The sequence below is a fragment of the Ruditapes philippinarum genome, unplaced genomic scaffold (genome assembly GCF_026571515.1).
Source record: "Ruditapes philippinarum isolate M1 unplaced genomic scaffold, ASM2657151v2 ctg12370_1_1_1_1, whole genome shotgun sequence".
Classification (NCBI taxonomy): Eukaryota; Metazoa; Mollusca; class Bivalvia; order Venerida; family Veneridae; genus Ruditapes; species Ruditapes philippinarum.
Window position 1 is genome coordinate 9013 of NW_026851764.1, and position 17448 is coordinate 26460.

General features: G+C 32.0%; 1 protein-coding gene across 1 annotated transcript; it reads right to left on the reverse strand.

Moving 5' to 3' along the window:
• Window positions 1-8430: 8430 nt before the first annotated feature.
• Window positions 8431-17257, reverse strand: LOC132739129 (uncharacterized). Its single transcript, XM_060726787.1, has 2 exons — window positions 16871-17257; window positions 8431-12090 (listed from the first exon to the last, which is right to left on the reverse strand). The coding sequence occupies exons 1-2, from the start codon at window positions 17209-17211 to the stop codon at window positions 10740-10742; spliced, it is 1692 nt and encodes a 563-aa protein (XP_060582770.1). The 5' UTR covers window positions 17212-17257; the 3' UTR covers window positions 8431-10739.
• Window positions 17258-17448: the final 191 nt, after the last annotated feature.

Consider the following 17448-nt stretch of genomic DNA (forward strand, 5'->3'; position numbering starts at 1 on the left):
TTACCCATTTTAAAATTTCATGTAAATAAAGGGAGGTAATTAGAAATTCATTTTCTATAAAGTCTAAGTCAATTTTTCCAATAAGAAATGTATGCATGTAATTTATTGATAAAATATGATGTGCACAAAAATTTGCAGTACACATTTTACATATTCTTCGATGTTTGAAAATTGTTTTATTTGCATAATTATATACATATATAATTGTTTGCAAGTGTGGTATACACACAGTAACAATATCGATCACAAAACATACAGGATCTTTAATGATTTATAAGTAAACTTACTGAATTATTTATTTAAATAAAACGCATAAATGATTGTCGTAAGTTTATGTATTCCACACCGATACAATATATTCACATTTATTGAATAGTTTATTTATCTGTTAGTACAATAGACATATCAATATATACAGCTGCAACAATAGATGTTGTCAAAACAAAATTAGCAGATACAAATACCTACAAATTTGTTTTGAATCTGCTCAGTAAATATAGTGTTCATGTATTATAATATATATATAGTTTCCTTTCTTTAGCAAGCGGATAACAATCTTTGATTAATTTGGTTCAGAACCATAAGGGTGTAATTTGAATCGATATTTATGTCTTACAACCATAATCAATTTAAGAATGTCCACTGATGTAGAATTATGATTTACTAGTAAGTCTATGAATAACGGACAGTTTCATTGTATATGTATTTACTTAATTAAAGTTTTACTCGATATATTGGAATAACATTATTCAACAACTCCCAGCATTAAATAACTATTTGTATACATGTTTTCATTTTGGGTCATTTTTACAATTTAAACAATTATTCTGAAATTTTGCACATAGATTAGTGGTCTAAACCTACATCAAATGGTACATTTATCCGGAAATGATATCAGTCTCATCATGCCAAAAAACCTCAGTGGAGTCCCTTTAAAATTATCTTGTTTTCCCTCCCGCAACTCATATGATTTAATTTGGGTAGGGAAAGTATTTTTTCATGTAAAATGTTTTTTCTATTTATCATAATTTTTATCTATTTATTATATATGAACTTTATGAAATTAAAATAAGAAATTGTGAAGGTTAAGCATCTGTTTAAAAGTGTTAACTTGTTGCCACAGTTTTATTCAACATGAATACAAGTTTGTATATTTAAAATGGTAAAAGATGTTACTGATTCTCATTGACATTGTTTGGCAATAACATATTTGGTATGGCGGTATTTTTTTTGTTGGTAGGTAGCAAGAGGAGAAAACAAATACTCTTTTATTTAGACCTTTTATTTAACCTTTCTATATTTTAATACTAGATTTTAAACATTGAAACTGATATTGCTCATTAGTTAATTACCCACCAGGTAGACCGAAAAAAATTGATGCACACTTATTCAAAGTTTTTGATAATGTGAACAACAGAGCCCTATAGTGCTTTATTAATAAAAGAGTCCGCGCATTATCTCTTTGTTAAACCCATATACATGTACGTAATTCTTTCCTGTGGAAAACTTCTTTATTGAGTTTTTAAAACATTCTAACTACGTACATCCCTGTTTGTGAATTACAATGTATTCAAGGACAAAATACGCAAGGTATTTGCCTTGGTAGGTCATTTTTTAATGGGTAACTTACTAAAATGTGCCAGTGTAACATTAGATTTTGACCCCGTTGAAAATTGTCTCCATGGGTCATTTTTGAACGGGTTGTGATCAATTTCAAACTTTGAAAATTGATCCCTTTCTGTTGTTAAATGACCTACCGACGTGTGAAAAAATGACACAAATATGAACAGGGTATTCTTAAACATTGATAAGTAATCAAAATAATATTTCCAAACATGCCTAAATATAGTCATACACATGAAACAGTGATAAATCTGTATTCCTTTCAGACCTTTAGGTGATGAAATATTTATTTATTTTTATTTATGAGGTACAGAAGCTTATAACACTCAATCGAAACAGCTATAAGGTACTTATGAATTACATGCATGGTAATGTTGTTTTTTTAACAGGGTCGACTGCAAGTCGAGTATTTAAATGATTACCTCCTACTGTTATTAATGTTTAAAAGATAACATACTAATGCAAACCCATCTACGCCTATAAGAAAGGATTTACAATATCAGTGTTATCTTTAAATCTGCCTGTTTGTATTTCAATCTGCGTTCTGTTTACTGCACATGGGAAGTAACCGCTGCGGCGAGAAGTGTAATGTATCAGCAACGGTTACTTCCCCTGATCAGTAATTAACTTGTATGTTGACTTGTACACCGTAGGGAACGTGTTACAGTATCGCGTTTTTCGGTTACAGTATAGAATTTTCAAGATGGAGGATTATTTATGGGAAGAGAGGTAGGTGATTTTTATTCAGGTCCATACTACTAGTAGTTTAGTTTCTAAAAGATGTTTTAGTGCTTTGCTTGTAAGGAACAGAATCTGGTATCTAGTCATATATTTCTTCAGACCCTGCGCCGCAGATTTATCTCTATATTGTCTCATAAATGTGCAGATTTGACGGTTTGAAAATTTGAATCGAGAGACCAACGCATTTTTCTCCCATTCCGACATTATTTAAGCATGCCTAGATAAAGTAAATCTACAAAACGTTAGTCCTTTGTGTTTAGAAACATTTATAAAAGTAAATGACCAGTTGAACCTATTTTCCTGTTGGTAAAATGCGTTTGAAAAAATAAACAATGTTACAGTATAGAGCGAGGCTAATTTTGAAGGGTTACAGCATAGACCTAGGGTTTTTGATCCAATTTTGTTACAGTTTATACCCAGATTTCTGTTACAGTTTAGATACTTGCCAAATTTCAAACAAAGTTCGTGTATCTATTATTTTTATGAAATAACTCCTACCTTTATATTTAATACATTCTTGAAAGGTTGTGTTACTTTTTTCTTCAGCAGAAAAGTAATAGTTTGCTATTTTTCTTACATTAAGTTTCAAATTGAGACTTTTTGCAGAATAAGTAATGTCCCAAGGACTGTTTTCACGACAACAACTGTAACTTTTATCGAATTGTATTGAGAGAAGAAAGATTATTGCTTGATTTCATTACACATTATAATAATGCCTATTAGTAATAAAATAGAGAAAAAAAGAATCCTTAACAGAAGTCCAACACGGAAAACATGAAAATGTTGCAGGCTCAGTTTGATTAAACCTGTTCATTGACGGTAGTGGTAACTGCAAGCTACCGTCCACGCCTTCTAGCACCGGCTTCAGCAGAATTCACATTAAACATGATTTTTTTAACATCTGTGGATGTGTTCATATGGCGGTTTTCATGGAACCTTCAATGTGACACGTTATTGCCATTCTATGAAAAGCGGCATATTACCCCCAGGTTAAAAATTGCGTGTGCCCTAAACGAGAATACAATGAGTGAAACTAAACAAAATGAAATTTTGAGAGGGGATCGGAGGTTATGAATCCTGCATACCATAGATAAGCTGTCAAAAGACACAATTAACAAGCAGGCATTACCCTAAGAAGGATTAAACAGTATTTAAGTGAGCAATACTGCAACCTTAAATTTTTATTTTAAGTTGGAATTTCCATCTACCATAATGTATTTTGTAAGTATTTAAAAGGGTTTGTTACTTTTGGCATTCTTGGATTTTAAGTTTCAACGACACTGAGGTCATGTGAAAACATTCCTGCTTTAGTGTAAAGAAAGACCCCAGATACCCTTTGTGAAACATTTCAGACATGAGCGGGCACCTGACTAGTACCACCAACCTTCCGTAAATAAGCTTGATAGATTTCTCACATACAAAGAATCCCAAAAAATAGAGAAAAACAGAATCTCTAAAGAAAGTCCAACACCCCAAAATTGAAAATGTTGCAGGCTTGGTTTGATTGAGCCTGTTCTTGGACGGTACTGGAAAGTGCATGTCGTGCTGAACGATCTTCAAGGATCGAAAATATAACATCATTAATTAAACGTACGGGGAGACTTTGTACAGCCGCCACACGGCACAAATAACACGGATGTGACAATTAAATGGAGAAAAACAGAATCCCAACGATTGGATTTCAACTACAGCAGTAAATGAAAGATGATTTGAAGTCGACCGCCTTATCCCGACTATTATGTACCTCCATCAGGCTCACTAGAGAATATATTGTAATTGTCTGACCTTAATTTATACTCTATAACTTTCAATATTATTTTCTTTTTCAGAAACATGAAAACTGCTATACAGGATGTCTGAAATAAATAAAAAACGACTTTTAATTTAATAATGACAAAATAATCGTAACTTCAACAAAGAAGCATTCGAAATGACGCCATGATCATGGATTTGATTTGAATGCTTTTGGTTCGAGATGAAAAGGGTCTTTAAACATAGCCTTTTTTCAAAATCTATGTTATGGGTTTTCGTATCCCCGATTGCAACCGAAACCATTTGAACAACTTAATGGGTAGAAAGTCATGTAAATTTCATCATATTTAGTCAAGTAGTTACTGAGCGGATGAGATTGCACACACATATGTACGACAGACGGACGAATAACCATCGGGCCAATAAGCTCACAGAGATTTAAAAGTCTATGTAACATTCATACATTTTACCTAATATATTTAGAAAATATCGAAGTCTAAACTGTAACCGAAATCTGGGTATAAACTGTAACAAAATTGGATACAAATCGCTAGGTCTATGCTGTAGCCCTGCACAAATCAACTCGCTCTATACTGTAACATTGTTTATTTTTTCAAACGCATTTAACGAACAGGAAAATAGGTTCAACTGGTCATTTACTTTTATAAACGTTTCCTAACATTAAGGACTAACGTTTTGCAGATTTACTTTTTCTAGGCATGCATAAATAATGTCGAAATTGGAGAAAAATGCGTTGGTCTCTCGATTCAAATTTACAAACAGTCAAATCTGCATATCTACGAGACAATATAGCGATAAATCTGCGGCGCAGGGTCTGAAGAAATATATGACTAGATACCGGACTCTGTTTCTTACAAGCAAAGCACAAAAACATCTTTTAGAAACTAAACGACTTGTAGTATGGACCGGAATAAAAATCGCCTACCTGTCCTCCCAACAAATAATCCTCCATCTTTAAAATTCTATACTGTAACTGGAAAACGCGATACTGTAACACGTTCCCTACGGTGTTGTATGCTGATTAGGAATATATCATTATGAATATTATACGGATAAGTAAGTAGACTTTTTTTATTTGTTATAGTAAACGGCTAACCACAAAAATTCAGATATGTATGCAATTATCATAAGTGATATATAAAACGTATTGAATTAGTAGATTTTAATGCGCTTCACAAAATTTCGGGAGTATATAGTCGCCGCTTCATCCGTCCGAGCACCTCTGCAGTTCTGTCGCGCTTTCATACTTGCATCTTCATTCATTGGTCTACCTGGTATATTTTTCATTTTTAATATGTAGATACTTTGGAAAGTCCAGTACATATCAAGGTCACCAGTGCTAAAATGCAATTATTACTCGCCACATACAGCCTTTTTTTAAATAACAGGTGCCTTCCATATTTGCTAGGAATATATCTTTGGATCGAGTTTGAGGATCATTGGGGTCAATTCTTTCTTCAAAGTCTTTATTCATTTACAGATTTCTGCATTGTTCCTCTATGTATAAGTGGAGATTAGGGGATCACTTGACTCAGTAAAGGTCGAGGTTTTACCAGTGCTAAAATAGGCTTTTACACTTTTGGTTATACAACATTTATCTTTTAATGGATTTCAGTGATATTTGGTGTGTAATAAGTTGGTAATCTACGCTTTGCTGGAGCTTTGGGTCACTTTCGTTAAGGACAAGAATTTCGGTATTTAAAATAGGTGGGGTCGATTTGGTCAAGGTCATTTGTGCTAAAAACAAATTTTTTACACGTTTGCTTTAACAGCCTTTGGTATTTAACGAATTCATTTCGCAGGGGACATATTTTGTGCAGGTCTCATTTGGTATGTTAATTTTACTTATTATTTGCTACAATTGTTATTTCTTATGATTGACTCTTAATTTGGACATAATAATCTTTTGGACAAGACCTTTAGATAGACCAAATTTGTTTTGACCTTAACTCATCGATGACCTTGACTTTGAAGGTTGAATTAATGTTTTTTTTTCTAAATTTAGCTATAATTTGCTATAACTGTAATTTATTAATGGATTACAAGATACTGGAGCACAAGACCTTGAAGAGAATGTCTTAAACAAAATTAAAATCACAATGACATTGACTCATAATGACCTTAACTTTGAAGGTAAAATTATTATAAATTTTTATTTTATGCTTTTCAGTGGATAACTGATTTATCCGTGAAAATTATATTTGATAATTTCACAGTGAAAATTATCAAAATATAATTTCACTTTTTTCAATGACGAAACTACTTTTTTAAGATTTTCCCCATGTGGTACCTCAATTTTATTTTTACCGACAATTCTGACAATGTCAGGCTGTTAAAAGAAATAGCAAAGCTGAAATAGATAAATAACTTAAATGTCAAAAGTAACACAGAGAGAAAACTTACTTCTATTCCTTCAAATTCCAATCACCAAATTTTGTCTCTAAATTTTTTTTGTTTCGTTTTTACAGTCTGAAAAATACATTCCTTCCCCATGCAAAACGGGCTATTGATGACATTTGGGCATATTAAAGTATCCTACGAGCAATAACTGCCGTATGCTTTATGAAAAATTGAAAAGCATTGACAGCCATCACTCGTAAAATAAGTTAAAACAACCCAGCGTTCCTTCAGCAAGCTTCCAATTTTTCCATTTTCCTAGCTCCTTTTCTGAATGTTTTCACTTCTGTCAACACTTATTTTTTGTCTGTTACAATCCTCAAATAAGTTTTCTTTCTTTTAAAAAGGTGTATGACTAACAAATCCAAATTATATCCTTCTGAATCTTACACAATTATTTTCCTCCCATGAAATACACAACTTTAAAAAATGGCTGCCGTTTACATTTTAGAAAGCCTGGTCTAATATAAATTCGCAGTAAGTAACAGAAATATGGATGGATGGTTGGAATTTTCTCCTGCAAGAATTGTTTGTTTTTATGATTAAAACAAGCGATCATTCATATTTTTTTAATAAAATGAATAAATATCACCGTCATTTAACCTCGATTGGCGGACTTATTTTTCAGCTCAAGACTTCTTGTTTTAAATGAGAAATTCCGTCTAAATGGGGCTCTCAATGGGGGAAACAGATTTTAATATTAACGTTAAAATTATGGAAATTTCGTTTTAACTTGTTTTTAAGCATAAAATAAAAAGAAAATTTGTCTGTTTGTTGTGTAAAATGTAATTTTATTTCATCTCGTGAACTTTAAAAACAGTATTCTCACTCGTGGCTACGCCACTCGTGAGAATACTGTTTTTAAAGCTCACTCGATGAAATAAAATTTCATCTTACACACAAACAAACAAATATCCTCTATATATTTTTTTGCCATGCATTGTAATTGGGCTTAACTTTGTAAGTAATGTGTAACTGAGGATCACCGGCAGGGCCTGCAGTTTGGGGTTATATATTAAATTAGAAATTAGACTGGCTGGCGCACTAAGCACCCTATACGGCAACCATCTGTTGTTGAGTGGGATACTGGTGTATAAGTTCCTTTTGTTTAATCAGTGACATCCAGTATTCTCTTTGTAAATGATTGTATATTACAAAACAAAGAGATCAGTGTTCATTTCATTCCTGTATTTTCACTTTGATGGAATAATGATTTTTCACAAACTTAATAATTGTCCACATATATTGTTATAAAAGCCAGCATCTGAATTGTCTTAGTTAAGTTTTAATTTTCTTGGTGACGCTAGTTTTAAAGTTGTAATTAAGACTTGATGTCGTTCGTTCGAAATTCAATGTAGGACAATATAAATCGAAAATTTATAGTTATAGTAATTAAGCCTATATAAGCAATAAATGTCACTAGATAATCATGTATGGGTTGTTGTATAAAAAGACTAGGAAAAAGACTATCTGCAAGCCATAAAGTATTAACATTTAAAGGTGATAATATTTCATTCAGTAGACCACTATGACATTTTTATACAATAGTTGTAAAATGAATCCGTTGAGAATCTAAAAGTAATTTCTATCAAAATATTCATTAAACATTATATGTTTTCCAAATTTATAAAAAAGAAATAAGATTAATCAATAATATTGAAATGATTTTCGTATATGTAATTAATGCATTTAAAATATTTTGACAAGGAAATGCTGTGTTACACATCACCTTTCCTTATACAATGCGTGTCCTCAGTAAAAGTCGTATTTCATAATGGAAACAATAAAAAGAAACATACACAATCATTCAAACAAATCGGACTTCTTCAATTATAAAAACAAACATACATAGTTGATCATACTCGCTAAGTAATTTTTTCTCGGAAGTCGTTTACTTGAATCGTCAATTTGAATAGCACTAAGCCAGTTATCTTCCTATTTTCATTTTTTTAATATTTTTATATTTATATGTAAGTCAAATATTATATTCATAATAATAATTATTCATAATATAGAGTAATATTTTTATGTGCACATTTATATAGAAAATCATTGTGAATTTGAAAAATTGAAAAACAAGAGGGCCAAGATGGCCCTAGATCGCTCACCTGACCCATCGAACTCATCCGAACAATTACCTGGACAAGCATTCCGACCAAGTTTCATGACAGGTGAGTCAAAATGTGACCACTAGAGTGTTAACAAGGATTATCCATATTTGGCCGGTGTGACCTAGTTTTTCATCCGAGATGACCCATGTTCAAACTTGACCCAGAAATCATCCACACAAACTTCCAGACTAATTTCTAGGATATTTGGATCAAAACAGTTTTCACAAGAATGTTAACAAGATTTTTCTATTTTTAGCTCCTGTGACCTAGATTTTCATCCGAGATGACCCACGTTCGAACTCTTCGAGCAGTTACCGAGACAAGCATCCTGACCAAGTTTGATGACAATTGATTAAAAAATGTGACCTCTAGAGTGTTAACAAGGTTTTTCTATTTTTAGCTCCTGTGACCTAGTTTTTCATCCGAGATAACCCATGTTGAAACTCATCCGAGCAATTACGAAGACAAACATCTTGACCAAGTTTATGATAATTGAATCAAAAATGTGACAACTAGAATGTTAACAAGGTTTTTCTATTTTTAGCTCCCGTGTCCTAGTTTTTCATCTGAAATGACCCATGTTCGAACTCATCCGAGCTATTACCTAGACAAGCATCCTGACAAAGTTTGATGATGATTGAGGCAAAAATGTGACCGCTAGAGTGTTAACGAACATGTGTGGACGGACGACGGACATTCAACGATCCTAAAAGCTCACCCTGAGCTAGCTCAGGTGAGCTAAAAAAGAAAGTAACATGGTATTCTTTTAATGATAATCAAAACATAAGTTATTATGTTACAATTTAATCATCTTTTACGTGAAATTTAACATAAGATATAGAAAATATGTCTTTTACAATCTTGTAGAAATAAATATGTTACATTCGCGACAACAATAACGCAAACAAGTTTTCATTATTATATCATGGTCGGAGCGATTTGAATCATTGTCTGAATTCATAAATGGTACAACAACAAATACGACCACACTGACATGTTGAATAATTTTAGTTTGACCTTAATCTGTGAATGACCTTGACTTTATATCTCAAATATGAATTTTGAATTATATGTTGTACAAGAAAATTATGTTGTCAAACGGAATTCTTTACTACAATATTTTCCTTCTATGTGTTTGACTTAAGAAGTAAGAAAAAAGCGAGCATTGTTCCCACTTGGAGGAGACTTTTGTTTTGAGCGACATTATTTTTTATTGCACATTTTTTAAGATTATTTTCGAAAGAACTTAGATATTTGTTATAGATACTGCTACGGAAGGCATATGTGCAAACTGTTAAACGAAGTATATTTGTTTGTGCAAAAAAACATCAATCTAGATATATATAGACGAAAACAGTCATTAACAATGTACATAATTATTAATTATAATAATATTCACAATTCAAAAGATATGGCAACAAGTAGTTTTCTTAATATTGCTAATTGTATTTATTTAACTTCTTAAAAGTCCTTAAGGTTTTTATTCCTTTCTACATTTTTATTTATAAAGTGCTTAATATTTTATCAGAATAAGTTCAAAACCTTTTCATTACAGATATTACTTTATTAGTGCATAATTTCTTCCTTTTCAACAATATATTTTTTCAGCATTGAATTTCATCAAGTTCCAGTAAACTTATTAGAACCATTCAAAAATAAACAATCATCAGAAAAAGTTTTTGATGAATACAACATAGTGTATAATGCTTTGTGTAGTCTGTCAATCGGAACCCCTCGTGTGAAATTTGTCGGAAAGAACCGAGATGATGCGATTGATAGTCTCTATGCTCATAATTATTTGAAGTCATCTATTAAATTACATGAACATCTTAAATTTAAAAAAATGAATTAGACTTATAGCATATAAAACGACTGCAAAAAAACACCGAACATATAATTGAATTTAATATTTATCTGATCATTAGCTATATTTTTGCAGTAAAGTGTTAAAACATTCCATTTTTTTTTCACAAGACAAAATATTTTCAGTTACACATATCTTCCTCATTTCACAAACGGTAATTTGATCTGATTTCAACGAGACAACACTGAAACGCTCTAAATATCACAAAGCTTTTTTTCCTTATTGACAAATCAATCAGTTATTTTTAAAGTATAAACCATTATTTTGTCACTTTTATGACAATAGACAAGAAGCCTCGACCTTTTGTAATCGAAACACAAACCCCTAGGATTTTGTAATCCATTATTTCTTGCCAATAGTTCTATTTGATCCTTTTCGTCACATGACATCAAAAGAACATTGTGTGATAGATAAAAAGCAACACAGAACTGACTCTTGTTTATCTTACAGATACCTTCAGCATCAGAGAATACTTTGTTATCTACATTAATGTTTGTCATGCCTCCCGTTTCGTCTATGAGAAGGATACCTTTATACCTGTCAGTCACAAACATCTTCACTGAAGAGCGTAGAAATGCTAGACGTAAAGGATATTTAATCTCACCATAGTATGATTTAAGCAATGTTCCTGTAAATGAATATACCTCAAGATGACCAACACTTTCTTTAAAAGTCTTTGATCCGCCACAACAAACATAGATCAGCCCGTCACTGTAAGCAATATCCCGACATCTATCACCGACTTCGAACGACTGTTGTAACTCCATTGTATCTTTTTGAGAGATAAACTGAACTTTTCTATCATTAATAAGAGTAACGGCAAGCAATGATGTTCCCACTTGGCAAATGCCAACAGGATTGTCAGTGACATTCAGCGAATATACGACCTGGAATGATTCATTAATCTTCTTGATCCTCTTATTGCTGTAATCACTCAGTACAATACAACCGTCTTCGCACATGCACATGTCAGTTATCCGACACGACTCCTTGTCATCTTCTATCCGTACATTAAATTCACCAAAACTGTTGTCTACTTCAATGGCTGGAAGATGAAGTATGCTTCCGATAGCATTGCATTCCGAATCAGTCTCATGCCGGTATGGATCAAACCGTAATGTGCCTGTTTTGCTTGGCCTTTCAAAGTCTTTTAAACAATCCATTGAATTATTATATTTCTTCTTGATACGTTTCACCTGTACATATTTCTCTGATTCGTTTTCATGTTTAGCAAAATTTATCTTCTGAAGACTTTCTTGTAGTGCAGCGATCCGCGCATCAACTTCTTTCATGTTTGCCTCTATATGTTTCAGTTTGGTCTGGAAGGTTGCATCCACTTCTTGAAGAAGTTCCATTTCCATCTTGTCTAAGCGGTCGTTGATATTCTTCCTTTCTGATTTTATTTCTTTAATCAATTGACTTTTTTCTTTTCTTGCATTATCCAGTTCCTTCACTTTCTTTTGTTTTAACGCCATGAAGCGGGATTTAAGTGTGTTTATTTCGGTTTCGAGGAGCTTCATTGCCTGAATGGTATCAGTCTTACACGCTAAGTCTGGTATGAAGGTAATGTCTGTACAGCTTCTGTAATGATATAAACCTCAGATACAGTCGTTTTAACAGTTATTCATACATTTGATTTTATGCCTATAATTACTTTGTATAGTCTACAATTTAATGTTTACAGGTGTAAAAATGATATTAATCGGTCAGATTTAAATTATATCACTCACTGTATCACCTTCTGCGACCGAAATAGCTTTACCATTTGTTGTTGGTATGTGCATTACCACAAACTTTAAAGATTCAAACAAAACGAGTTTGTAAATGATATGTAATTTTATTGTGATAATTTCTTAAGAATGATAACACTTTATCAATATTTTGATTACAGTAATTTTCAAATTGATACTCTTTATTGAAATACATTATTATCATTTCACTTAAGTTGTAAAAATGTTGCACCACTATGATCACTTGGTGTAATTATATGTGTGCACCGGACGCCCCGCTGTTGACGGCGTGACGTCAGCTTAACTGCTTTTTTCCCGCGCTTCAATGAGATCATCAATAGCTGTTGATTGTTAGTAAATCAGCATTAAAAATATGTAGTTGTTTTTGTTCTGTTTTTTTGTGTGTGTGTGATTATGTAATGTTACCACACAACCGAATCATCTCTGCAATTATTAATAAAACCTTGGACTAAATACGGACTGAAATGAACTCTACCACGTGATTTTAAATGTAAATTATCACAGCTTGTAGTTTTCAATAATGTATAACAAATGTATATGTTTGACATCCGAAGGAAAATAAAGTCTATTTCGATAAACTTATAATTGCAAATATGTCTTACAACCATAATCAATTTAAAAATGTCCACTGATGTAGAATCATGAACAAATACAAATTGATGCCAATCGGTAGACATATTGTACTTTGGTTTCAACAACCACAATTTATTTATAAGTATATGAATAACGTACAGGTTAATTGTATATGTGTTTACTTAATTTAGGTTTTACTCGATATATTGGAATAAACGTCGTCAACAACTCCCAGCAATAAAAAAACTAAGTGTGTACATGTTAAATGATTTAGCGTGGGCTATACCAGGTACGTTTATTAATTAATATACGTACCTGGTAATACAGAAATACGGGCATAATTACTTTAAATCTGTGTTCGAGGTCCTTATCCGGACTTTGACGGAAAGGGCCGAGATGTTGCGATTGGTTTCTCACATAAATATATCCACTTTTTCACTCGCGCTGAGATACGATTTCATATCATATTCACTAAAAACACTTGATGTTTTTATACTTCTCTTAAAAAAATATCGCAAATTAAAGAATAAATATATTTGTGTAATGTAATCGTGTTATAGACCTAAATATCCACTTTCGTGTTAAAAATATAATATCATGACATTGCGGATTTGTGTTTGATTGTTTGTTTTAAATTTGTGGATTTCATCCGATTTTAACAATATTTTGTCATATCGGGGCGGTTGATCCATCTCACAAGTTTTTATATAGCTAACCAGTAATTATCAATCTCTCGATCTGCAAATGACTCCCTTATTATCCTACATGATTCTCGAAACAGCGATGTGAGAAAAATGATCATTTAACTGAATACGCCACACTCGATGATCGAACCAATAAGCCATGAATGTTCTCCCTATTGGGCTAAGCAAGCAAACTGTTGATTCGAATAATGTATGTCATAAATTGAACTGATTTGTATCATTAATCATAGATAAATGGTGATACAATAACTGAATTGGTATGGTGTTGTAGTACTCAATCAAATCTGGTAGGACTCAAATCTGGTACAAATGTTTTATCATTACTTCGCGTTTGTCTTATCACATATGTTTCCTTGTACGGCTATTTAAATATCCGTGAAAAAAATGAACTCTCGGAAGTGTAATATTTCAATGTAATCATTTATTATCTCACCATGTAAATAAATCTTGTTTCTGTGCTATGTCTGTAAAGATAAAAGAGATATGAAGGTGAGCAAATTTTAAAATGATCTTGTTTTCCCTCCCACGACCCATATGATTTAGTTTGATTAAAGAAATTATTTTTTCATCCAAAATATTCTTTTTCCATGTATCATAATTTTCATTTATTTATTTATTTGTTTGTTGGTTTTTTATTTATTTGTTTATTTATTTATCTATTATACATGATTTTTATAGAATTAAAATAAGAAAAATTGTAAAGGTTTAGCAACTATTTAAAAGTGAAAACATATTGCTAAAGTTTTATTTAACATGTATACCAGTCTGTATATTTACAATGCTAAAACATGTTACAGATTCTCATTGGCAATTTTTGGCAATAACATATTTTGTGTGGCGGTATTTTTTGTTGGAAGAAAACAAGAGGAGAAAACAAACACTATTTTATTTAGTTCTTTTATTTAACCTCTATTGTACTGAAACCATAAAAAGGAAAGAGATACGTATAGCTTAGCAAGGTTTATTTACCTCGAGTTGAATTGTATTGGTTAAATGAACCAGAATAACCTTATAGATCATTCAACGCATGACTGATAACACAATACAAAAGTTAAAAGATTGAAACTGATCTTGCCTATTATTAAATGACGACCAGGCGGAAAGAAAAAAAACGGATCATACTGTAACACCGAAAAAGTGATACCCACTTATTCAAAGTATTATATAATGTGAACCGTAGAGCCAAAACATCATATAGTGTGTAACCCATAAAATGCCCGCCCCACGCAAATACATCCCTTTTGTTATGGTATAAACTATGCATGCGCTGGAAAAAGACCGGACCAAAAATAATTTTCTGTCATTACTTCATGTACTTGCTAAACATTTCATTATATTTAATTGTGTTTTATAATAAAAGAGTCCGCGCATTATCTCTTTGTTTAACGGATATGCATGTACACAAAATGTTTCCTGAGGATCTTCTATGTTGTAAAGAGAGTTTTTAAAATATTATTACTACGTATATCCATGTTTATGATTTAGAAATGTATTCAAGTGAAAATATACGCAAGGTATTTGCCTGGGGTGGTCATTTTCTAATGGGTTACTCATAAGAATGTGAGGGTGTAATATTAAATTTTGACGCCGTTACAGATAGACTCCATAGGTCATTTTTCAATGGATTTAGATGCATTTTCAACTTTGAAAATTGATCCCTTCCCATTATTTAATGACCCTTTGACGCGTGAAAAAAATGATCCTCGTTGAAAACTGACTAAATATGGACAGGGTATTCTTTATCATTGATAAGTGATCAAAGTAATATTTGCCTATACATGTCTTACACATGAAACAGTTACATAAAAAAATCAGATATTTAAGTGATGAAATATTTATTCAGTTTTAATTAAGTGGTCCAGGAGCTTTTAACAATTTACCAATCCATCGACAAAACTGATAATTAACGGACAGCTATATGGTACTTATGTAGTGAACTATAATATACATTGCATGCAGAATAATGTATGTCACGGTTCAGAATTGTTCATAAATAAGGAGAGATAGTGTGTATAGGGTCCATGGTTTGAGTCCCGGTTAGGCTGTACATTTTCTCATCATGTGATATGTATATTTATATTATCCGCTATCAACGGGGTCGCCTGCTGGTATTTAAGTGATTTCCTTCTACTGTTATTAATGTTTAAAGGATAATAATCATGATATTCTAATTAAAACCCATATATCCCTATTAAAAGGATTTACAACAGCCGTGTTATCTTTTAATCTTGCGTATTATATTTCATTTAGTGCATTTTTTATTGTTCCGGGGAAGTAACCGCTGCGAAAAATGTGGTGTATCAGCATCGTTTACTTCCCCTGATAAGTACAGAAAAGCAAGGTGCGAGGAGGTTGGTTAAGCAGACGTAAAATATTTATTGGTATGAAATTTGAATTAGAAAATAAGACATAAATCAAAGTGCACAAATTTTATGTGATAGATAGAAGCTCGAAATTGTCGACTATGTAAAATATTGAATACATAAATTACTAGTAACTTTAACGATAAAATATCATGATATATATCGAAGAATAGAAAGAATGTACTAGAAAATTTTAATTTTAATGTTCTAGCAATTACTTGCAAATGTCCTATAGGTAGCCTTTTGAATAACAAGATGCCCGTAGCATGGAATTTTCGTACCAGTTATATACTTAAAATGATATATACACAAATAATACCAGTTACACAACATGGTGGACTTAAGTGCAAATAATATTCATCAAATAAGTTTGTGATTTTTTACATAAAAATAGTAAAAATAAAAAGTTTTCTAATTTGTGATAAGTTTCCGACCACATAGATCCATTTGTTGGAAATCATTGTCTTAAACTTTCGTAAAACAGTTCCCTCTCCAGCATACAAATTATATTGCCTTTCTTGACGAAGTACTAATAGTTCGCATGGGCCAAGGCTTAATAATGTTATGCTTGTGTATTTATTTTCATGACGTTTGTGAGAGATTCCGTTTCTTACTTTAACTAAAATTTAACTAACCTTTAAAAATAACTCTAATGTTGAGTTGATTGTAGGGTCCGTTCTCAACGTTGAAAAATGACTAAGGTTCAGTTCAATGACCCATGGGGTCTATTTGCAATGGGGTCAAAATAATGTTACATGGTCTCTACTGCGTATTTTATCCAATAAATTATTATGAAGTATTTAAAGAAGAAACAACTATGATTTAAAATGGTATGAATCACTGACCAGAATAAGTTTATATTTCTCCCCCCATCAATTATGATTAATTTCAACTTAATTTTAAATGATACATCACCATGGAGACAACATTTGTTTGTTATTGAAACCGAAAGTAGAGTTAAATTTCCTACCTGTGTTCAACGGTCATACAAGTTGAGCAGCCAACCTTATCATGACCAGGGCAGTAGACATCTATCAATTTTCCTCCATGTTTTTCACATTTTTGACTTGGTAATTCTTGCTTGTTCCCGCTCGGTTGTTTCACCGTGTCTAGTAACTGATGACCTCTCATTGCTGAAAACTTATTGTGATCACCAACACATTTTTGACAAAGATTTTCGTCACATTCCACACAGTGTTTGATAGCGGCTACATTCTTCCCTTCTTTAGTGCACGGTAAACACGGAAAATCATGTTCTATGTCCGAACCATGATACAAATTTTGGTTAAATTTACGCCCGTCTACGGCCATTTTTAAATTAAGTTTAATCACTTCCTTGTTTGAGTTGCTATGTAAATAAACGCATGATCGATATTCATATACATTTTACCGTACGGTTTTAATAAGTTTATGTTATTCAGGGTAGTGCAGTTTTGTTTCTTATAATTTACTCATCTGTAAAGGGAAGTATGCACTTGGTTACATTCATACAAGAGCAAAATATTACTAGATTTGGTATCAAAATTTGCAAAGTGTGTTAACCATAAA

Bases quoted from the DNA above. Each gene is read 5' to 3' on its own strand.
- LOC132739129 (XM_060726787.1), bottom strand. From the start codon at position 17,211: ATGGCCGTAGACGGGCGTAAATTTAACCAAAATTTGTATCATGGTTCG. The intron at 12,091-16,870 runs GTAGGAAATTTA...ATATCATTACAG, and splicing joins TGTATGACCGTTGAACACAG to AAGCTGTACAGACATTACCT.